Source organism: Hylobates moloch, unplaced genomic scaffold, assembly GCF_009828535.3.
Source record: "Hylobates moloch isolate HMO894 unplaced genomic scaffold, HMol_V3 SCAFFOLD_11, whole genome shotgun sequence".
NCBI lineage: Eukaryota > Metazoa > Chordata > Mammalia > Primates > Hylobatidae > Hylobates > Hylobates moloch.
Genome location: NW_026652286.1, coordinates 84,203,764 through 84,228,390, shown reverse-complemented (window position 1 = coordinate 84,228,390; position 24,627 = coordinate 84,203,764). Strand labels below are relative to the sequence as shown.

The 24,627-nt window shown below is 38.1% G+C and overlaps 1 protein-coding gene across 5 annotated transcripts in view; it reads right to left on the bottom strand.

The window, feature by feature from the left end:
- The window catches only part of SIK2 (salt inducible kinase 2), a 136,284-nt gene extending 112,694 nt beyond the window's left edge, over positions 1–23,590 (bottom strand). For 3 of the 5 annotated variants that reach the window (XM_058446662.1, XM_058446663.1, XM_058446664.1), the window contains exon 1: positions 5,620–5,647. Coding sequence is in view for 1 of the 5 variants with exons in the window: in XM_032167348.2 (XP_032023239.1) it covers positions 5,620–5,683; positions 9,620–9,736; positions 23,308–23,442 (316 nt within the window). In the remaining 4 variants the exon portion in view is untranslated. Of the gene's footprint in view, positions 1–5,619; positions 5,684–9,619; positions 9,737–23,307 lie in introns of those variants that run through there. The other 2 variants (XM_032167348.2, XM_058446666.1) reach the window with 2 other exon arrangements.
- Between the last annotated feature and the right edge of the window lie 1,037 nt (positions 23,591–24,627).

Here is a 24,627-nt window from a genome sequence, read left to right as displayed (position 1 = left end):
AATATAAAACTTATACATTTAAAAATCCCCAAATTATGTCTCAATGTATATAAAACAATGTAATCCAAATTTGTTTCAAAGATCTTAGCAAGAAAGAACAATTTAGACTATCCTATTTTCACAGAAATGATGCCTAACATGTAACAGCTATTTCTACTTTACTTGTAAAACTACAGTCCAAAGCTTTAAAAATGTTCCAATGGGCAAAGACTTAAAAATCCTTCTCTCGACTCATTGCCTCTACTTACTACCTCCTCATTTCTTTTTTCCCTTTTTGCAGCAGAACTCCTTGAAAGGGTTGTCTATTTTGCTTTCTCCATTTTTCTTCTCTCATTTGCTCTATAAGCCCCTTCAATCTAGCTTTTGGCCCAGTCACTCCACCAAAACTGCTCTTACCAAACTGCAGAATACAATTGTTAACTGTCATTCCTCATCATTTTCGATCTATCAGCATCATTTGTCACAGTTGTTCACTTGATCCTTCTGAGAATACTTTGTTCACTTGGTTTCTAGGATACCACATTCTCTTGGTTTTCTTCCTCCATCTCTTCCGCTAGTTTCTCCTCTTTTCTAAATCTTTTCATGTTTAAATGCCTCAGGGATCAGATCTTGGCCTCTTCCATAATCATACCTACTACTTAGGTAGTCTCCATCTGTTGAGAAGTCCTACTGATTGTACTTCAAAGTATATTCTGAGTTTGACCAATTAGGACTACCTGTACTGCTACTCCCCAGTCTGGGCTGTCATCACCCCTCACTGGAACTACTCCAACAGCTTCCTACCTAGTCTCCCTATCTCCACCCTTTCCCATTCTCAACACTGCAGCCAGAGTGATGCTTTTAAAATGTTACATTAGATGCAGTCACTTCTGTGCTGAAACCCAGCCGAAAATGGTTCCCTAATTTTATTCAAGGTAACAGCCAAAATCCTTCTAATGGCCTACACAATGCCCCCAAATCTGCCCCACTCCTGCCTCTCATTTACCCTCTGACCTCCTCTTCTACTGTTCTTCCTCCTTGCTCTTCTCTCTTGCTTGCTCCTCTTGAGCCATACTGGCCTCCCTGTTACCCCTTGGACACACCAAGCACACTGCTGCCTCAGGGATTTGCATTTATTCTTCCCTCTCCCTGGGTAATCTCTGTTCTACCATATAGACATGACTGTGCTTTCAAGTCTGTGCTCAAATGCCAGCGAGGCCTTCTCTGACCACTCTATTTAATGTTGCAATCAACTCCCATGCCTCCCAACCAGCCAGCCTTGCTATATTTACATAGCACTCATCACTATCTAATCTACTACATAATTCAGCTATTTTGTTTCTCTCTCCCAAACTAGAATGTAAGAGTAGAGATTTTTGTCTATTTTCTTCATGGCAGTTTTCTTACCACCTAACAGTGTGTGAGAAGTAGTTGGTTTTCAATAAGGATTTCTTGAAAGACTGAATAAATGAATGAATAAGTGAATGTAAGAAACAGGAAAGAAAGGCAAGAAAAATAAAATGAATAAAGAGGAAAAAGGGAAGAAAAGGAAAGAAACCTGCCCAAAGTAATGTTAACAATTAATATGGTATAGCCGGCATTCTAAATCAGATTTGCTTAGCTCCAAAGCCCATAACAGTCTATTATAGCATCAGTCAAGATGCTGCTAGCTAAAACAAGTATTTTCAGAATTAAAATAAGCTCATTAAGTAGTAGCATAAAAAAGAAAAAATTAAGCAAAAGAGGGAAACAGATATCTTTTCTGAAATACAAAGAGTTTAGTCAGAACTATTTATTTAGAATCCAACTGCAAGTAGTGTATTTTTCAAAACTATAGAAGTGCATATGGTTCTTTCTCTTTAATATACCTTAAATTAATAACAAATTCGAAAGGACTAAATAATTCTGCTATTGGCTAAGATGGATTTGTCCTCCTGCCTGAAACAACCTTCCCATCTCCAACAACAAAAATACAAAATACATGAGAGAATGGTTTATAAGACACTGGACATCAGGCAAAGGAAAGTGATCCCTGAGCAACAGGTGACAAATGAGGCGAGACCTGTGAATATTCCAACTAATGCCTTGAGAGAATCTCTACGCCACAGCACAGGGAGGGGAAACCCAGGTGGGGCCCAGCAATGTCTTTAAGTTGAGTAGACAATGCTGAGATTCCCAGATAAGGGTGAGCTACACACAGAGAGAACTCCAAAGTTCTGCAGAGGGATCCGTCCCCTGAGCACTCAGGAGAGTGCTGATCAGCTCACGTGTGAGGGAAAACCACCAGAGGCCAGAGAAAGAACCATCTGAGAGGCTGAGAGAGAACACTGGCTGGTGCTTACACAAAACCAGGAATGGTGCCTGTTCCTACTGGTCAGGCCAAAAAACCTCAGCATTCATGAGGCACTGAGTAGAGTACTCAGAAGTGGGAAGTAACTAGACCCAGACTGAGCACGTTTCAATCGTGAAGGCAAGACCCAAATGGATCAAACTGTTTCCAAGTAACTTAACTGCATCCCAGAACAAAGTTCAAGAAAACCTAAAGTAACACAAAAATATGTGGTGCTCAAGGTAAAATTGGCAATGTCTAGCATCCAATCAAAGACTACCAGACATGTAATGAAACAGGAAAATGTAACCAAAACTGAGGAGAAACATCAACCAATCAAAACCAACCTAGAACTGACAGAGATGCTGGAAATCAGCAGACATGGACATTAAAAATTATCATAACTGGATTCCAGATGTTCAGAAAGCTAAGTAAAGACATGGAAGGCATTAAAAAACAGTCCTAGTCAAGTTTATAGAAAAGAATACTACAATGTCTGAGATGACAAATACACTGGATGGGATTAATGGCAGAAGAAAAGATTCGTGAATTTAAAGACAGAAATAGCAACTACTCAACATGAAATAGAGAAAAAGGAATTTTTTAAAAATGGAAAAGAGCATCAGTGAGCTGTGGGGCAATTTCAAGCAGTTTAATATACATTTGACTGGAATATCTGAAGGAGAAGAGAGAGGGGTGGAAGAGAAAAATTAGTTAGAAAATAATGGCTGAAAAATATCCAAATTTGATGAAAAGAGTGTAGTCACAGATCCAAAAAGCTCAATGAACACCAAACATAAGAATCATGAAGAAAACCACACAAAGGCTCATCATAATCAAGTTGTTGAAACCAGTGATAAATAGAAAGCCTCAAAAGCAGCCAGAGAAAAAAGGCACATTATATACACAGGAATACAGAAAAAGATAACAGTGGTTTTTTTTGTCAGAAACAGTGCAAATGGGAAGACAGTGAAGCAACATCTTTAAAGTACTGAAAGAAAAAAAGTCCATTTAGAATTCTATACCTAGTACAAATATCTTTCAAAAACAAAGACAAAAATAAAGACTACTTTAGACATATAAAAGCTGAAATATTTCATCACCAGCAGATCTGTGCTACAAGAAACACTAAAGAAAATCCTTCAGATGCCGGGCACGGTGGCTCACGCCTGTAATCTCAGCACTTTGGGAGGCTGAGGCGGGCGGATCACGTCAGGTGATCGAGACCATCCTGGCTAACACGGTAAAACCCCGTCTCTACTAAAAATACAAAAAATTAGCCAGGCATGGTGGTGGGCGCCTGTAGTACCAGTTACTTGGGAAGCTGAGGCAGGAGAATGGCGTGAACCCGGGAGGCGGAGCTTGCAGTGAGCTAGATCGCGCCACTGCACTCCAGCCTGGGTGACAGAGCGAGACTCTGTCTCAAAAAAAAAAAAAAAAGAAAGAAAGAAAAGAAAATCCTTCAGACAAAAGAAAAATGACATTAGATAAAAATATATACATACATAGGAATGCAGAAATGGTAGCCACATTGATAAACAGACGCAATTTTCAAAAAATATGGAAATCTCTTTAAAAGATAAGTGTTTAAAGAAAAAGACAGCTACACTGATAAATAGATCATTTTCAAAAAATGTGGAAATCTCTTTAAAAGATAATTGTTTAAAGAAAAATAGCACTGTATTATGTTTTATAAAATAGGTTTAAGCAAAATATGACAACAAGAACATAAAAGCCAGGAGGGGCAAAAGAGAAGTACACTGATGTAAGGTTATTTTTTATTTATTTATTTATTTTAATTGAGATGAAATCTCACTGTCGCCCAGGCTAAAGTACAGTGGTGCGATCTTGGCTCACTGCAGCCTCCACTTCCGAGTTCAAGTGACACTCTTGCCTCAGCCTCCCTAGTAGCTGGGATTACAGGCATGCACCACCATACCCGGCTAATTTTTGTATTTTTAGTAGAGATGGGTTTCACCATGTTGGCCAGGCTGGTCTTGAACTCCTGACCTCAGATGATCCACCCACCTTGACCGCCTAAAAGTGTTGGGATTACAAGTGTGAGCCACTGCACCCAGCCAAGGTTCTTATATTATATGTGAAGTGGTAAGTATTACCTGAAGGTAGACTGTGTAGACTTGTATATGAATGTCCATAGTAACTTATGTTTAACAGCTAAAAACTGAAACCAACCCAAATGTCTATCAATAGATAGATGAATGAATAAGCAAACTGGGGTATATTCATATAATATAATACTACTGGCAATAAAAAGAAATTATATGTTGATATACACAATAAAATGGGATGAATCCCAAAATAATTATATTAAAGAAGCTAGACCAAAAAAAGAATATATCCTGTATGATTACATTTGAGTATATCCTGTATAATTCCATTTATATAAAACTCCAAAAGATACAAACTGATCCATAATGACAAAAAACAGGTCAGTGGTTTTTTGGGTGTCAGATGGGGTAAAAGAGTTACAAAGAGGGCACAAAGAAACTTCTGGAAGTGATGGATATTTTGACTGTGGTGATTGTTTCACAAACGTGTATCAAAACATTAAGTTGTACACATTAAATACGTGTAATTTATTATATATGATTATTCTTCAATAAAGCTGCTTAAAAAACAATTTTGGACTTAAATTTCAGTTAAGAACAAAAAAGATTTAGATACCTACAGTGCTCTGGTTCCACAGTAAAAATAAATAGATATTTTAGGTGAAAGCTAGAATAAAATATTTAAATTTTTTTTTAAAGTTCGAATGAATCATAAACACCAATCAAATACTTTCTTATTAGAGATAAAGGAATCAAGTCCTAGAGAGGTTTAGTGATTTGCCTGAGGTCTTACACCTATAGTGAATACTTTACTAAACTGTAAGATCCACAATAACAGAGATTGTGCTATTTAGGTTACTAGAGTATCCCCAGTACCTAGTACAATGCCTGGGACATAGTAGAAGCTTAATAAATATTTGCTGACTAATCTTTCCATAGAAAAGGAAGGTAAAAAGGAAGATAAAAAGAAAGAAAATATCCTTTGCAATATGACTAAAAGTTCCTCCATATGTTTGATTCTCCAGTTTCTGATAGAGATGACAGAAGTAGTACCTTTAGTATAATAAATGCAAGGAAATAAGTTATATTTCATATTTTAGGTTACTGAATATTTTTAACACTTAATTTTTTTTCACTTATATTACCAACACTTAAATAAGCAGAAAATTAACAGAAAATACCCCATTCATGCAGATTAGTGAATTTTTCAAATTAATAGAAAATTTAAAGGAAAAAGCTTACCAAAAATTTCTCCATTTTTGGCATATTCTGTCACAAGGTACAACATACTTTTGGTCTCCATTACCTATTGATAAATAATTCCATATTAGTCTGACAGAAATGTACTGGAATTTTCCACAATATTCTATGGAGTTACCTAAATTGAAACTACCAATAAAAGAATCACAGTTATGAACAATTCAGAAGATGGCTAAGTTTATAAGCCTGACAATATCCTTCTGATTAATGTGTTTGTGAAAAATTGAGATCCTTGCTCATCTAAGTGTGGTCCTTGGACCAGCAGTCGTAGCACTATTCAACCACCTGTAAGAAATGCAGAATTCCAGGCCCCATCCCAGACATACTGAATTGGAATTTACATTTTAACAAAACTGCCAAGTGATTTTTATGTACATTAAAGTTGGAGAAGTACTAGTATAGATAATATAAGTTTTAAAGATCTACTTTTCAACATCTCCTCACTGACATTTCTAGTCCTATGTTATCATGGTAGATTCTGATTAAAAGAATAAAAAAATAGAGTAATTTAGTTTACCTGGTTGGTAGCCTAGCTAATCTGGCACAATGTGATATTCCTTGTACTATACTTTAATATTGTTACAAAGTACTCTAATTGTTCAAAAGTTTCATATTGATAGCTCTACTGTGAAATACTTTTATTTAAATGCATTTTTCTAGATTCAGAATGAAGTGTGTCATTGTCACAAATCTGATTTTTCAAACTACACTAAATGGAAGTCTATTTAAAAAGAAAATGAGGCTGGGTGTGGTGGTTCATGCCTGTAATCCCAGCACTTTGGGAGGTCAAGGTGGGCAGATCACTTGAGGTCAGGAGTTCGACACCAGCCTGGCCAACAGGGCAAAACCCTGTCTCTACTAAAAAATATAAAAATTAGCCAGGTGTGGTGGTGTGCACCTGTGATCCCAGCTACTTGGGAGGCTAAGGTGGGAGAGCTGCTTGTACCTGGGCGATAGAGGAAAACTATGTCTCAAAAAAATATATATATATAAAAATAAATACAAATAGAATAAAAAGAAAATGAGTGTTTAGATTCAAGATGAACAAGTTTTAGAGTGTTTCTCTGTAATACTCTAACTGCTATCTACTGAAAGGAAGAAAATTAATTTTGTTCTAAGATGTAGATTTAAGACAATTCTCCACGAGGTCAGAAAACTAAGAGCTACCTACAGTTTGGGCCTAAACAAATCAGTAAATCAACTGTAACCAATTATTTACCTCAAATAGATAGAATTAATATGCAAATTATGTTAGTTTTATCCTCGGTTTAGTTTATGGTTAATCAGAGGCTTTGAAGAATATAATTAGTTTCTTAGAAGTATCTTCTTCAGGAATTAAAAAAACAATGGCTAGGCATGGGTGGCTCATTCCTGTAATCCCAGCACTTTGGGAGGCCAATGTGGGAGGCTCACTTGAGCCCAGAAGTTTGAGAACAGCCTGGGCAACATAGTGAGATCCTGTATCTGCAAAAAATATTAAAAAATTAGCCAGGTATAGTGGCATGTGCCTGTAGCCCCAGCCACTTGGGGAGGGGCTGAGGCAGGAAGATCACTTGAGTCCATGAGTTTGAAGCTGCAGTGAGCTATGATTGTGCCACTGCACCCCACGCTGGGTGACAGAGCAAGACGTTTTCTAAGTTTAAAGGGAGAAGTAATCTGAATAAACTAATTAATTATTTATTTTTAGAGATGGGATCTCTATGTTATCCAGGCTGAAGTACAGTGGCTATTCACAGGTGCAATTGTGGTGTACTACGGACTGGAACTCCTTGGCTCAAGAGATCCTCCTGCTTCAGCCTCCCCTGTAGCTGGGACTACATGTCACTGCACTGGGTTAATCTGATATAAATTTGACCTAAGAGGCCTCTGTAGTTTTAGAATTTTTAGGAAATGCTTTGAGTGACACATCATAGTCTCTCATTCTCAGGAGGCATATCATAAGCCAATGGTCTTCACATTTTTTAAACTGAAAATCTCTATCAATAAAAGCTGTTTAGAGCAGGGCTTCCTAACCCCTGGGTCACAGACTGGTACAGTCCATGGCCTGTTAGGAAACGGGCCACATAGTGAAGCTTCCTCTGTATTTACAGCAGCTCCCCATTGCTCGCATTACCACCTGAGCTCCACCTCCCATCAGATCAGCATTAGATTCTCATAGGAGTGGGAACCCTACTGTGAACTGTGCATGTGAGGGATCTAGGATTCACACTCCTTATGAGAATCTAATGCTGAGGTAGAATAATTGCCTTCCACGAAACTGGTCGCTGGTGCCAAAAAAGTTGGGGACCACTGGTTTAGAGCCAAACACACTGTCATGCACTTGTAGTCCTAGCTGAAGCAGGAGGATCCTTTGAGCCCAGGAGTTCAAGGCCAGTCTGGGCAACAACAGTGAGACCCTCTCTCTAAAAAAAATAAAATACAATAAACATGATTCCTATGGGAATCCATTAAAAATAAAGTTGCCAAATATATATATGTGTATATATATATATACACATACAAACACACACGACACATATGGTGACATGTATATATACATACACATTGCATACATGTGCCACTGTATAAATATTATGTACATTATAAAATATATACAACAAAACAAATATAAAAAATAAACATAACTAGAGGTTCTGATATTTTCTTCTTATACTCCCAAGCACATTTGTGCTAATCTATTTGAATGCACACACTGGTGTGCCAGTAAACCAGCTTTCTGACAAAAAATAAAAAGGTCCTGATTTGTAAGCCAACTTCTGTGATGTAAATCTTCCTACCAATGCAGATTTTGAGCTACTAACATCATGTTAATTGGCTTGCAAAGCTTCTGAAAGTTAAACAACCAGCTCTCAACAAGCCGGTACAGGCTGAGTCCAGCATACCATGGGCATACACATCACACTCTGGAAATCAAAGTCATGGGCCAGGATACTGGAACATTTCAGTTTAAAAAGAGCTTTTCAACAGAAAAATTCTACATGTTAAGAAATAATTTTTTTCAATATTTTGTACTATATTATCCTTCTTAAACATGAATTACTCTTTAAAAATCTGAGAAAAACACTCCTTTTAAAAACCATGGCTGGTTGGTGGGTGCACTAAAAGCCCAGACTTCACCACTATGCAATATAGCCAGGTAACAAAACTGCACCTGTACCCTCTAAAGCTATAAAAAAACAATGAAAAACAATGACAAAAAACCCCATGGCTTACACTTAAAATGGGTTCAATTTATTTTACAAAAATTATTATAACAAAGTTGGTTTTTTTAAAAAAGCAAATTTATTTTATCTACTAAAATAAGCCAAATAATTAAATAAATACAGTCCTATGTATTACAAAGTATGTCACTGAATAATATACTAGTTTAGCGGTTGTATTTTCATAAAACATACAGTATCCTTTTTAAATGAGCAAAACTGCCATATCCTTATTAGGCAGTAGGACCAAAACTCTGCAGTTAAAAAGCAGGGTATCATACAATTGTAAACTTCTTTTTTTTTTTTTTTAAGAGACAGTATCTCACTTTGTCACCCAGGCTAAAGTGTAGTAGTATGATATAGCTCACTGCAACCTCAAGCAATCCTCCCGCCTCAACCTCCCAAGTAGCTGGGACTACAGATGTGCACCACCACACCAGGCTAATATTTGTATATATATATTTTTTGGTAGAGATGGGGTTTCACCATGTTGCCCAGGCTGGTCTCAAGTAATCTTCCCTGCTCAGCCTCCCAAACTGCTGGGATTACAAGTGTGAGCCCACACTGCAAACTTTTAAAACAACTTGCAGTCTGACAGATGACTTAAGATTTCTGAGTTTTAAGTTTAAAGACAATATAGAAAAACGGTGTACTTAGTTACAAAAAGCATACATGTATTTTCTTTCATTGATTAGAAAAACAAATATAAGACGAAAAATCACGATACGAAATAGACAACTATCTTGTGAAATGAATGGAGATAGTGTTAGGCTGAGTCATACCTGATAAAGTTTGATGATGTGAGGGTGGTCTAACATTTTCATTATTTGTACTTCTCGGTAGATTTTCTCAAGGTTCACTGCATCCAGCTGAGACTTATCGATTATTTTTATTGCCACCTGCATCCCAGAACACAAATAAATACAATTAGTATACAATAGTTAACATTTTCCAGTTAAGAATCCTGTCAATAAATGACATGAGACTTCACCTGTAGGTTCCTGACACTGATGATAGCTAGTTTAAATTCAATGTTCATTCATTCAACAAATATTTCTTAAACTAATATCATGTACAAGGCAGTAGCTGTTTGGCAGTGTCTTTAGTGTGCTATGAAGAATAATTCGAAAACATGTTTCTCTTTCAGTACAATGATAATGTCTTTTTACTCCTGTATAAACTGAAAAAATAAAATCTTTATTTGATTAAATTAGTGGCTATATCAACTTGTTATCCCACTGTAAAGTACCCATAAACAAATGATCAGCAAAGTAGAAGACAGTTCAGAAGATAGTTTCTGTTGCACTGAAATACTATTTTCATAGAAAAGCAAGTGATAAGTTTCAAAGAATACAGACAAAAAGCTGAATATAAAATATTAAAACTCATTACATGAGAAAATACAATTGGACTTTCTTTTAAAAACTGAAGTGCAAAAACTAAAATGTTAGTAACTGCACTAAAATTTAACTTTGTAAAAGGAATTTTATTTCAGAAACTGTGACTTCCTTCTGTTATAACTAGAGAGGAGGCCAAACAATTCCAAGGTTAATAATTTGAAGGGATTACATTTGAAGGTGAATGACTAGGTAGGCAGAAATCAATGATTACACGCAATTTTTTCATGCAATTAAAAAGAACTAATTTATTAAAATTAGTAGATATTTGGTTGGAAAATACAGCATTCTGATTTTAAATAAATTTTTCAGATAACTGAGAACCACCCCAATTTAATTATCAGTTTTGAAAAAACTCTAAAACGTACTTCAAGTTATATCAAAGGGTTCTAAATTCTAAACATAATTTAGCCTTATGTTATTATTTCAGGGTAACTTTTCTTCTTTTTTTTTTTTTAATGCAGATGGGGTCTCATTATGTTGACCAGGCTGGCCTTGAACTCCTGGCCTCAAGCAATCCTCCCTTTTCAGCCTCCCAAAGTGCTGGGATTACAGGTGTGAGCCACCACGCCTGGCCTCAGATTTATTTATTTATTTATTTATTTATTTATTTATTTATTTATTTATTGGTACAGAGTCTCCCCCTGTGGCCTAGGCTAGAGTGCAGTGGCACGATCTTGGCTCACTGCAACCTCCGCCTCCTGAGTTCAAGTGATTCTCCTGCCTCAGCCTCCTGAGTAGCTGGGATTACAGGTGTGTGCCACCATGCCTGGCTAATTTTTGTATTTTTAGTAGAGATGGGGTTTCACCACGTTGGCCAGGCTGGTCTTGATCTCCTCACTTCAGGTGATCCGCCCACCTCGACCTCCCAAAGTGCTGGGATTTCAGGCGTGAGCCACCGTGCCCAGCCGAGGATAACTTTTAATATCAGCAATTGCACATGCTATGATAGCTCAATGCTTCCAAAAGGTATCCAATAAAATAGGCCTCAGCTTGCCGTTTCACATAATTCCCGCGGTCTCCTGTTCATACAATTACAGTTAACCCTGAACAACATGGCTTTAAACTGTGTGGGTTCACTGATACACAAATTTTCTTCCACCACTAAGACAGCAAGACCAACTTCTCTTCTTCCTCCTCCTCCTCAGCCCACTCAACGTGAAGATAATGAGGATGGAGACCTTTATGATCCACTTCACTTAATGAGTGATAAATGTATTTTCCTTGTGATTTTCTTAACATTTTCTTTTCCCTAGCTTACTTTACTGTAAGAATAAAGTATATAATGCATGTAACATATAAAATATGTGTTAATGGACTGTTTCTGTTATTGGTAAGGCTTCCAGTGAACAGTAGGCTATTACTTAAATTTTGGGGGAGTCAGGCTGGGCGCTGTGGCTCATGCCTGTAATCCCAGCACTTTGGGAGGCCGAGGCAGGCTGATCATTTGAGGTCAGGAGTTTCAGACCAGCCTGGCCAACATGGTGAAACCCTGTCTCTACTAAAAACAAAAATTAGCTAGGCATGGTGGCGGGCACCTGTAATCCCAGCAACCTGGGAGACTGAGGCAGGAGAATCGCTTGGACCCGGGAGGTGGAGGTTGCAATGAGCCAAGATTGTGCCACTGCACTCCAGTCGGGGCGACAGAGCGGGACTCTGTTAAAAAAAAAATTGGGGGGAGAGTCAAAAAGTTATACTTTCAACTGGAGTCAGTTCCCCTAACCTCTGCCTTGTTCAAGGGTCAAACGTAATGTTTTTCTTCTTTCTTTATGGCTGCTCTATCCTTTGCTGTTATGTCCTAAAGCTCTACTGTAAGTTTTACTTCTCACCTTTCTCTATTTCTAACTTGCTGTCCACAGGTTGTTTCCTGATTTGAATTAATTGTAGAACTCTCCAAGCTTCCCAGGGGAAATCTGATTACTAAACATAATGTATAAAATTAAATTTATTGCCTAAGAATAAAAGCTTATTTTCTAGGGAGTAAAGTACATAGGTTCTGTGATAGCTCTTTTCATTATGTTTGGTGGTATTTTAATTATTACCATAATGAAAATATTCTAGAAAGTAAAACTTTGACTGCTAGGCAAGTAGAATGATTAATATTATATACTTGCTATTAGAAATATTATTGGACCACCTCAAACCTAAATCCATTTAAAGAAACCCCCCTCAGTAAAGAGTATGATACAATCCATTATTATCCATTATTTTGGGTAACTGTGGGTAACAGCTGCCAGATAAAAGGATAAGTGTATAATTGAATATCCTCAATATTCCTTGGGAAGATCACATCAAGTTTCACAGACATGCATATTTTGAAGAAAATGTCTTACCCTACAATTTCAGGAGTGAGTCTAGATATCAGCACCCCCTGCCCCCAAGAAAAAGCTTTTATAATGAGATGGGTCACAACCATCTAATAGAAAAAGATGGAGAGAAGGGATTATGGTTTTTAAAAACCCAGCATGATTCCTATCATGAGACAATTTTATACCGTAAATATCTTGAGTGTCATATTTAATGGGATGAAAGAGTTTAGATATTAAATATCAATTAAAGCAAGGTATTACCCAGAGAAAGCTCCTTTTTTATACCCTTTTGGAACACTGGCCTCAACAATGAAAAAGTCAGAAATATATGACATATATTAAAAAGTTAAAAATATTATCTAATTAAACTTTAATAAAAATTATAAATCTCATTTAACTTTTCTTAACAAAATAACTCAAATGATACAATTCTCCCTTCGATTTTACCTTGGGTCACAGACTTTATCCATCTATGATCCTATGATCATAAATATATATATATATATATTTATCCCATTGCTATTCCTTGTTTCTAAGGCTATTATAGAATAGGATTATGCTTCTCTAAAGAAAAGGCAGAGCATGAGTTAACATGTTCCTTGTAACATGGGAACTCTAACTGCTTTACCAAATACACCCCAAAACTTATGATTCAAACTCAACAGAAGTTTATTTCTTGCTTACGTAGCAGAACTAGATGAATGAAGTTGGCAGGCATTTGAAAGTCAAAGAGGCTTTAATATCTTTAATGTGTGGCTTCCAAGGTTAACCTGAAGGCGGTCTCTATTCCAGCTAGACAGAAGGAAAAAAGAACTCTGAGGGATCCTCACGGGTGATTTTATGGGCCAGGGCTGGAAGTGGTGCCTATTATTTCTGTTCATTCCATTAGTTAGAACTCCGCATATGACCACACCTAAATGCAAGGGTGGCAAAGAAACAGTCCAGCTGTAGGCCCAGAAAGAAGAGGAAACAGTAGTTTTCAGTGATCAGCTAGCAGTCTGCCAAACTCATCCAAGTAATTTCTTAACAATGGAGCTCTCTATCAAGTACTTCCCAGAAATACGTATAATACTAACAGTGGTGATGATTTTCACAACTGCATAGCATTTTTTAAGATACTTTAGCATATTTTATCTCATTTATTTCCCAATTCTGTGAAGTAAATGAAACAAGCAGTACACTCATGAGTTGATGAAACTGAGGTTCAAATAATGTCACATAATCAACAAAGGTCTTAAAGCTCTAGTGAATTAAGAGAGAAAAACCCTAGGCCTTCTAACTCCAACTTTAATCTTTTCACTATTTCAAAGGGTCTTGTAGTAATACATTACACAGCGTCTGTTGTGTGCCAGGAATTATGCCTGGGATATAAAAATGAATGAGATTTGATTCCTACCCTCAACAATTTAATAGGTCTGTAAGAAGAAGATGAACACATTTTATCAACAAAAAATTTGTTATTTGGGGATTTCCCCAAAGGTGCACTGAAAGTCCTTAATTTGCAAAAGGGTTGTGTTCCAATAGTTCCTTTTAAGGATTAGAATGAACTTAGATTTCTGGGAACTTCCTCTCTATATCCCTTCTCTTATTTAGTTCTCAACATAGTATAAGAGACAAAATCTGCATGGTAACAAGAAAGTAGGTCAAGAAAGGAACTCCACGAATGGAAAGATCCCCTTTTTTGGTGGTGTTCATCTATTCAACTCTCTAATCATTATATACATTATCTTAAAAAAACCTTCAATAAATTTATAGGACAGAAACATGAATACTCCTTCTACTAAAGGACTGAATAAAGGTTTCCTCTATAAACTGAAGAACATTAGGACAAACTAGAATGATTACTATCAAACTAAATCCCACATAAAGTAGCAACATTGAATATTCAACTTCAAAATACTCAGGGAAATAGGAATTAAAAACAAAATACCATTTTCACTTATTATATTTATAAAGATTAAAAAATAAATAATCTGGTCAGCTAAGGTTCAGTGAGATATTTGTTTCAGATATTGTTAGTAGGAATATAAAATAGATTATAATTTTTCTGTGAAGCAATTTAGTAGTCTTTATTATGAACCTTAAAAATCATCCATTCCATGTAGCTTAAGGACTCTTCTTCTGAGAAGTTATTTGAAGGAAATAATCTGAAATGATGACAAAGATTTATATGTACTTTTTTTTTTTTTTGAGACAGGGTCTCACTTTGTTGCCTGGGCTGGAGTGCAGTGGTGCGATCTCAGCTCACTGCAACCTCTGCCTCCCAGGCTCAAATGATCCTCCCACCTCAGCCTCCCAAGAAGCTGGGACTACAGGTGTGCACCACCACACTGCACTAATTTGTGTGTGTATGTGTGTGCGTGTGTATGTGTATATATATACACACACACACACATTTGGTCGAGAGTGGGTTTCACCATGCTGCCCAGGCTGGTCTCAAACTCCTAGGCTCAAGTAATCCTCCTGCCTTGGCCTCCAAAAAGTATGGGATTACTGGTGTGAGCCACCTCATCCAGCCTTATGTGTACAAATAATCAACAGAGTATTAGAAAACTGAGATATCAGTGCAGTCTCAGCATAAGGTATGAGTAGAAAAAGATGATGAAAAACTGCTTTGTACTTTTCTGTGCAATTTTTCTTCAGTGAACATGTATTATTTTTCTAATAAGAAAAAACCCAGAACAATGACAGTTATTTATCACATATACTAATTCTCCAAGATATATTAGTTTTCATTTTCTCATTTTCAAAATTCTTTAGAAAATGGCTATATTATTTTATGCTTTAAATATTAAGAAGACCATATATACAGAAATGTTTCTAAGAATGAAATTTTAAAAAACACATATGAAAGTAACAACTATGTAAAATACAAATTTTATATAGGAGGACAAGGAATTAAATGTAAGAGCAGAAATGTAAAAAGTGTTGAACTGATGAATGGAATTTTTTCATTTTTCAAACTGTTTGTTATCCTTTTTTTTTTTTTTTTAGACCGAGTCTTGCTCTGTCACTGCTCGAGTGCAGTGGTACTATCTCAGCTCAGTGCAACTTCTGCCTCCAGGGTTCAAGTGATTCTCCTGCCTCAGCCTCCCAAGTAGCTGGGATTACAGGCATGCACCACCACGCCAGGCTAATTTTTGTATTTTTAGTAGAGATGGGGCTTCACCATGTTGGCCAGGCTGGTCTCAAACTTGTCACCTCAAGCAATCCACCCGCCTCGGCCCCCCAAAGTGCTGGGATTACAGGCGTGAGCTACCACGCCTGGCCTATCCTGTCTTTTTGATTTTAGAAAAACAAATTAACTTCTCATAAAAGAAATACTAATCTCATTTAAAGAAACCACATACACAAAAGTTGCTTTTGGGTTCTATAAATCCACAGATTAAAGCCAAAAAAAGTAGCTTTTGGAGATTTTATAAAGAAGTTACACAATAAGAGCTATTCTTCTAATAACAAATTAGAAGGGATTAACGTGTTTCTTGTCTTAGATAATATTTACTCCAGTCCTATTACTAATATACTAATTCTACACTGTCCTTCTGAAGTACCAAGTAGCATTAGCTCTATCATACCATACATTAGACATTTGAAATTAAAAAACAAATACACCTTTCAGCTTATACAACAAATCATTGGTGGAATTACAACATACTAGCCTATCATTTGATTGAAAAGCAAGTGTGATTGAGTGGTCTACAATGAAAGCCTTTCTGAAAGCAGTAAAAGTCAGTAGTAAAATAGAGAATTCTCTAGTTACCCTCTCAGAATCAATAAAAAGGAGACTTTTTTCCAATGCAAATTTGGCTTTTAAAATTATTCAAATAATAAATTCTCATTAGGATTTAATTTGAAGGCTGGGTATGGTGGCTTATGCCTGTAATCCCAGCACTTTGGGAGGCCAAGGTGGGAGGGGTGTTTAAGCCAAACAGTTCAAGACCAGCTTGGGCAACATGGCAAAACCTTGTCTTTACAAAAAATTTAAAAATTAGCCAGGCATGGTGGTGTGCACCTGTAGTCCCAGCTACTTGGAAGGCTGAGGTGGGAGGATCACTTGAGCCTGGGAGGTGGAGGCTGCAGCGAGCTGTAATCTCGCCACTGTACTCCAGCCTGGGCGACAGAGTGAGACCCTGTCCCCAACCCCAAAAAAAAAAAAATTGATTTGACTTTTATAATAGTGGGTAGGAAAAACAGATTGGGGGAAAAGGTAAATGGTCCGATAGTTATATACTCACAAAAATTAAACTGAGAATTTTTAAGATTATAAAAGAAGTGATTAAAAATAATCCCCTATCTTAAAAAGTATTTAAACAAATCAACAAAAAAGACAATGCAATTAAATGGGTCAAAGGACAAAAAAATTTATAAAAGGAATGCAAATCATCATCATATAAAACTGTACAAAGTAATCAAAGAAATGCAAATTGAAGTAACAGAAAATATAAACACGTATTTGTTAATTAAAAATAAAAATAGAAAAAAATTTTAAAAGTAGCAAAGAATATTACTTTCTGCTATCAAGTTGGCAGAGATTTAGAAAATAATATTCCTGTAAAATATGAGTTCTTCCTGGTGAAAATTAATGGGTACTCCTTTTCTGGAGGGTAATTTGGCATCCTACACTCTAAGATAGGTAATGTACATACTCCTTGACCCAAGAATTTCATTGCTATGCAATTACACTGAGGAAATAATCAGATACATGCACAAAGATGTATGTAGAGGGATGCCCTCTGAAACATTATTTTAGAAAGAGAGACAGAGAGAAATAGACTAAATGTTCAGTAATAGGAAATTGATTAAATATGGATAGTCAAATGCACAAATACTATTTAACCATGCTTTACATAGTTTTCAAACTTACGGAAATGTTAACAACATGTTAAGTAAAAAACAGATTATATGCATACATGACATCAATTTTATTACACACATATAAAATATATGTGAATAACTAGAAGAAGATGAACCAAATATTAACAGGCATTATCTCTGGGTCTGGAGAGTAGAAGCAAGGATGTTAATTTTCTTCTTTGGGCTTTTCAACAATGTTTACAATGAAGACACATTGACTTCTATAACTGGGGGAAACCATATCAATACTATGTTTACTTTCAAGAAGAACTTAAAATAATTTTTAGTATTGTTTCTCAGTTTAATTCAGGCAATATTCATCTCTTAATCTGTTTAAAGTATTTTAAAATTTTTTAAAAATGAAGTTTCTGATGGAATTTCCAAGTTTATCTTTCGATCTTCTAATATCTCAAAATGGATATATAGGCTATTTCTCTGTGAAGGATGGGAAAAGTATTCTACACCAATGTTCTGAATAAAGAAAGTTTTATATAATTTATTTTGAAAAGATGGAGGTGGAAGGTAGAAGAGGTACTAGGTACACTAAAGTGGAAAGAACGATATCCTAATGAATTCTGGAACCCACTTGCCTCCAAGGAAATGACTCTGCAATCAGCAGTGGGTCATAAATCAAATGTCATCATGTGAATTCAAGAAGATAGGCCAGTTTCAGTTATTTCCAAATAATTGTTTTCTTAATTGACCGGTACTGAGATAGTATTTCCCAGAGGGTTTAAAATCAGAACACATTAAACTCTGTTAAAGTTAAAATTTCTACAGAATATAAACATTTACACAACTCTTATTTTGCATGTTTGTTCCCACTCCCAAAAAAGAGATCATTTTGAACAACAGTTAGCAGAATAATTTGACAAATACTATTTGTCTGGGGTGCCAAAAAACTACAGAAAAATTATATGAAAGCGTACATATTCCACGACAAATATAATTTTTATTTCAATACACAATTAAAGATCATACATAAGACTAGATACAAATATTAGCGATTGAGTTATTTGGTAACAAGTCCTTCTGTTGCACATAGTACAGTTGCTTCTTGAAATCTGGAATATTTCACAGTACAAGATTAATACCAAGACTACTGAAAGGAGTCTTAAAATTTTAAAGCAAAATAGAAAATTCAAATGTATTTTTAAAATGAGTTCTCTTCAAGAAACGTCATCATCAGGGTGTAATATGCCTTTCTCTTGTTTCTGACTTTGCTATAAAAATGCAATTTTAATACCTTAACAATTTTGAAAACCTTTTAAAAATCTTACATTTTAAGGTGGTAAAGAATTAGGCCTAACTATAAAATCCCCAAAATGCACATGGAAAGCTTTTTAGCAAACAAATACTGTTTTCAGAATGTCCTTGTTATCAGTTTTGCATTCCAAGTTCTCTTAAGGGTAAGTAAGCAGCCTGACACCCACATGCCATTTTAATAAGGTCATTTTTAGAACCTCTATGAAATATCTTTATGATTCCATAGACTATATATTTACATGGTCTTTAGCTAAGCAATATGAAAGGTATATGGTGTTGAGGAAAACTCAAATTATCTATTATAGAAAAGGTCTGAAAATAACTAGTTATGGTTATCTCTGGGGTTGTGATTTTATGGGGAATTCTTTTCATTTATAAGTTTTTGTTTGTTTGTTTGTTTTTAATGAGACTGGGTCTTGCTATATTGACCAGGCTGGTCTAGAACTCCTGGCCTGAAGCAACCCATCTGCGTTGGCCTCCCACTGTGCTGGGATTACAGGTGTCAGCCATCTAGCCTGGCCTCCTATTTATACTTTTAAATTTTTCAATAATAAACATGACAGATTTGGTAATAAAAATACACTACTCTTTAATGTAAAAATAATAGCTTGTTACTTAGGAAATTTGCTTTTAGGACTTTACCAGCAATTCCTCCTCCCTAGAAAAAATGTAAAATGCACACTCAGTTATAGACACAAAAATATTCACTGCATATTATTTACTATAAACAAAAACTGAAAATTACATAATATTCATTAATAAGGGAACTGTTAGGTAAAATGATATTCATCCACAAAGTAGAACACCATGCAGCTAACAAAAATGTTTTTATAAAGTTATATATAATAAACAAAATGCCTAGGTTATAATATTAAGTAGAAAAAAGAACATAATTTATATATATGTACCATGTGCTCTCATCTATGGAAAAAATGCATTTAAATAAAAAGACTAGTGCCATAATGTTAAGAATGGGTTATTCCCATTGGTGGAGGAATTATATGTATACTTTTTTGTTCACTATACTCTTCCTTATTTTTTATATTATAGTAAGACACTACTTCTTTATTTATTTTTCTTTCTTTCGTCCTGAGAGCAACAAGAAAGAAATTGTTTCTTAAATAGAATACAAAAACATTTAAGGATACAATTGGCTTTTCTAGAATTTTACTTAAGAGACAAAAAACTAGCTATACCACTAACTAGAAGGAAAAAGTTATTTCCTAGTACTGTATAGTATTGATAAAATAAACTACTCAAGGACACTCACTGAATAGCAAACAAGCAACCACTACCTTCTCAAAGTTTAACAGCTTACATGCTATTATTCTTTTCCCATTATGCTAATTTTATAAAATTAGCATCTCTAATTCATAAACCACAAACTAATACTACAAAGCCTTTACAAAGCGTATTAGGAAGCTGGATTCTACCACCACCTGTCTTCCCCTTTGGATGCAAAATTCACATAGAGATCTAACACAATACCACTTCAGATGATGATGTAATTACATTTCATAAACAATGTTAAACTGTTTGATAGATTCGACCAAAACGAAGATCTCTTTTGTCTACTGTTTTTTTCCTAAAAGGGAAACAGACTTGAATCTCCCAAGTTCTGTAGAAATACATCATTTGTGAATGATATAGAACAAGAGACAGAGAAGAACCAGTTAAAAATAAAAGGGTTCTAATTGCTCATTACATAGATGATCAAGCCCTAAAATTTGCCTCAGAGTCAAAGTTGGGAAAAAAGACCTTCTAAGTTTTAAAACACACAAACTTGTATCGATGTTAAAGCATAGTATACGAAGAAACTTTTATCATCAATAATTGTGATATTTTGCTGATATTATTTTTATACCATATTAATTGTTCCACTATAACTACTGTAGTATGTTCTGCAACGAAAACTGAGTTTAAAACAAAAGTTTTCACTAAACATCTTATAGTTTTTAAGGTAGTTGTATTTATCAAAAACACACAAACATTTATCAAGTGAATGAATGAATAAGGATAAATAACTGCTGTAAAAAACTTCATTAACAATAGAATTGTTACTCCTACGGAATACTTTAAGAAACAATTGGGCCAGGCGTGATGGCTCACGCCTGTAATCTCAGCACTTTGGGGGGGCCAAGGCGTGTGGACCACTTGAGGTCAGGAGTTCGAAACCAGCCTGGCCAACATTGTGAAACCCCGTCTCTACTAAAAACACACAAATTAGCCGGGCATGGTGGTGAGCGCCTGTAGTCCCAGCTACTTGGGAGGCTGAGGCAGGAGAATCGATTGAACCCGGGAGGCAGAGGTTGCGGTGAGCCGAGATCGTACCATTGCACTCCAGCCAGCCTGGGCAACAAGAGCGAGGCTCTGTCTCAAAAAAAAAAAATATATTCAGAGCAACTTTACAACCTAGAGATCTAGAAAAATTTTCTGTTCAACGACTGCTTTGACATTTCACTTAACCCTCTCTACCTTAATATCTCCAATGACACCCACCAAATTACCACAGATACCCTCACCCATCTCAAATTCACACTTTCTTTTTATATGTTAACAACAGCTTCTTTAGAAAAGCACAGAGAAAGGGTTCTGTGGACTAAACATTTAGCTTTTAACGTAAATCATTTTACACATATATACTACACACACGATTTAGGATCTAAGTCCTCTTTCACGATCTGACCCGTGCTTGTTTCAATTACAAATGAATGCATTGATCTCGCTCTGATAGCCAAACCACGGTATTACTCCATAGTGCCCCCTAGCTCTTTAAGATATATTAGTTTAAAACGGACACCATTTGAATTGTCAACCTCAAAGTGTCAGTCACTCCACTTAAGCAGCTCTTACTGTATTAACTAAATTTGACCCGATAAATAATAGATGACTTAATTAAATCTTGCTACTAATCCCGGTAAGAGCTGATGAGAAAAAAATATTAAGAACTGATGGATTTGGAATTCAACCACACGATATACTACAGTTCAAAAGTTTTGTAGAACCTCTCCATAACTCACAATTTGTTTGTTTTTAGAAAGTCATTAAGCAAGGACTCATAAAACATGCATTTAAAATGCGTTCTTTTATGTAACTTAAAGGGAAATGGCATGGCATAGGCCATGGCTCTTCAGAGGAATGGAACCAATTTCTTCATTTTAAAAAATGCTGGGATCAGATTACGATTTAACAATATCACTATAGTCAAGTTATCATTATCATTACAAACAATCTAAATTGCTAACTGGTAAATCTGTGAGAAGGAAATATCTGACCTTGGTCCTGATTCTAAAACATAAGTCAATTTAGACTGCTTCAGGACCAGCAGGGGAAGGCAAAAAGTAAAGAAGACAGAATGACATATAATCCTTCCTTTTGGAAACGGGATTAAGCAAAACTTCAAAGTAGAACTGCAACTCCAAAAATCACTCAGGTTTGCAAGTGCCCTTCGCCTTACATAAGTCATTCTGAAAAGAAGTCCTACTTTATTCTACAAACTCTAGTAAATTCGTACTAACAAGGGAAAAAGCAGAATAGGACCAAAACTGGAGGGCAAACAAACAGGAAAAGGATGAAACTCCAGGAGGAACTACAATAAGGCAGAGTAAAGTACGTCAAAACCACTAGGTTTTATTCTAAAGAATGGTTTTGTTTCTACCGTTCTTCTAAGGTATTTAATTTGCACGTCTTAAAATAGAGACCCTGAGGAGAGCAGCTTGAGGCAGTGGAAGGAAGGGGGGCGGGTTAGGTAAGAACAGAGACTTGTGAGAGAATATGTGCGGTGCATTAGAATGTGCAATGAAGAGGGTGCAGGATTCACCGTCAGGAAGCAGTTGAGGGCTTTACGAGTAGAGGCAGAATCTGATAGGGTTTAAAGAATGCGTATTACAGCCAGAATGCACACCTGGTACAGGGACAACCCTAGACAAGTAGAAGACCAATCCACCCACTGTGCAAGTGCAGAGATGACCATTTTAACCAGTTCTATTGTCTGGAGCATTAAATGGAAATGCCCCAGGCAAGAGATCAAGCTAGCCAGACACCAAATCAGAGACACCCTGGGCCAAAAGGAAGGAGATGAGATGGACAGTGGCCGTGGGGGCATTCCCAGCCATGGGGCCCCTCCTCGTCGGGCAGGGGAGGGGCGCCAGGGTCACGGGGGCCGCACGATCCCCCATCCGCGGAGCCCAAGCGCAGGCGGTCCCCTCCTCGGGCCGGCGACGTCTCTCACGGCGCAGCCTGGGAACACCGAGACTTCCCCTCCCACCCCACCCCCAGCCGAAAGCAGGGAAGACGCGGAACTTGGGCTCCGGAGCGGAGGCCACAGACCAGGTCACGGCCCGGGTGGGGGGCTCTGGGCAAAATTCCGGGTGGCCACCGGGGGTGGCGTAGGGGAAAGCAAAGCCCCGGCTGGTTGCGTTTCCAGTCGGACGACACTCAGGTCCGGGTGCCCGGGCCCGATCCCTTCAGTGCTCACCGACCCCCTGCACCTCCTGGGTCCTCACAGTCCCAGGCCCGCTCGCCTCCGCCAGTGAGGCGGCCTCTCGGGTCTCCCCGGTCCCACCACTGCGGCCGCCCCTCTCGGTAAGCAGCTCTTCTCCCGAACCCTCGCCTCGGACGCTCCCGCCGAGCCCCGGGCCGCACCTCCGTCTTGGTGATCCGGTGCCGCCCCAGCTTCACCACGGCGAAGTTGCCCTTGCCCAGCGTGCCCTCGATGTCGTAGAACCCCACCCGGACCGGCCCGCGCTGCAAGTGCCTCGGGCCATCCGCCATGACCATGCTGGGCCCCGCTGCTAGACACGGCGGACAGGAGCGCGGGCGGGCGAGCTGGAGGGTTGGCAGCGCGGTTCGGCTTGGGCGACGGCCGCTCCGCTTGCTCCTTCGCTCCTTCCCTCCCGCTCCGCAGGGCCCAGCCAGGAGCGCGCCGCCGCTGACGTGCGCCGACGTCAGGGGGCCGGGGCAGGGGGGCGGGGGCGGGCCCGGGCCTGGATTGGTCACCATGGCGACCGAAGCACCGCCGACGTCGGCTGCTGGAGAGTGGGGGACGGCGCACTGGGAGGGGCGCAGGCCTGGCCGGCGCGCTCCTTCCGGGCTCAGACGCCTTCCCCTCGCCCCTCCGCCTCGGCGCTGCCAGGGGCGGGGTCGCCTCTCGGCCCGCTCCGTTCATCGGCCTTCCAGGCGAAGGGCAAGAGCGAGCCCTGGCGGACCGTGCGGAGGGATGCAGAGACCTGGATGCGGCCTGCGATCTCCTTCCCCGCCCCGGCGTTCTCCGCCCACCCGGGGTCCTTCCCGCCAAAACCTCTCACCTACAAGTACAGCGCGCCCTAAATTTGGCACCGGCAAAGAACTGTGGCTGAGCAATGCGTTGCTCACAGGCTCCTTTCTTTGTGTCCTTTTCTCTTCTCGTTGCTATATATAATAAAACCCTCCACGTTTTGATGTCTCCGAGGAGTCATTCTGACAGCAGTGCAGTCGCTTATAGACTCACAGAATGTCAATGTCAGCGCTGAAGAGATCTTGGAGATCACTTAATCCAGAGATTTGGAGCCTCTTGTGAGCTTCGGAGTCTGGAACCCCCTAAAACACAGGCCAGTTTTTGCTTATGTGAGCATGTCTCTGGGGACCCGTAGCTTCTGTCAGATTCCCAAACGTGTTGGTGACTCTGAAAAAGTTGAAAAATATTTCTCTAATCCAATTTTTTTTTACCCCAAAGGACGAAGAAGACCGCAAGGAATAAAGGGAATTGCCAAGGTCACACAGGCGATGGTCGAGGTAGGATTATAAATCACACCACGCTTCCAAATGTGCCTCAAGGAAATAGGGACAGTGACACTTCACTATTTTGAGATGTATCATGTGCCTTCATATCTTGATTTCTAAATACCATTCTCCACCTAAAGGAGCCAGACTCCGTGGCGAGATGGCTCATTCGAGGGCAGAGACAGAGAAAGTATAAAATGCCCT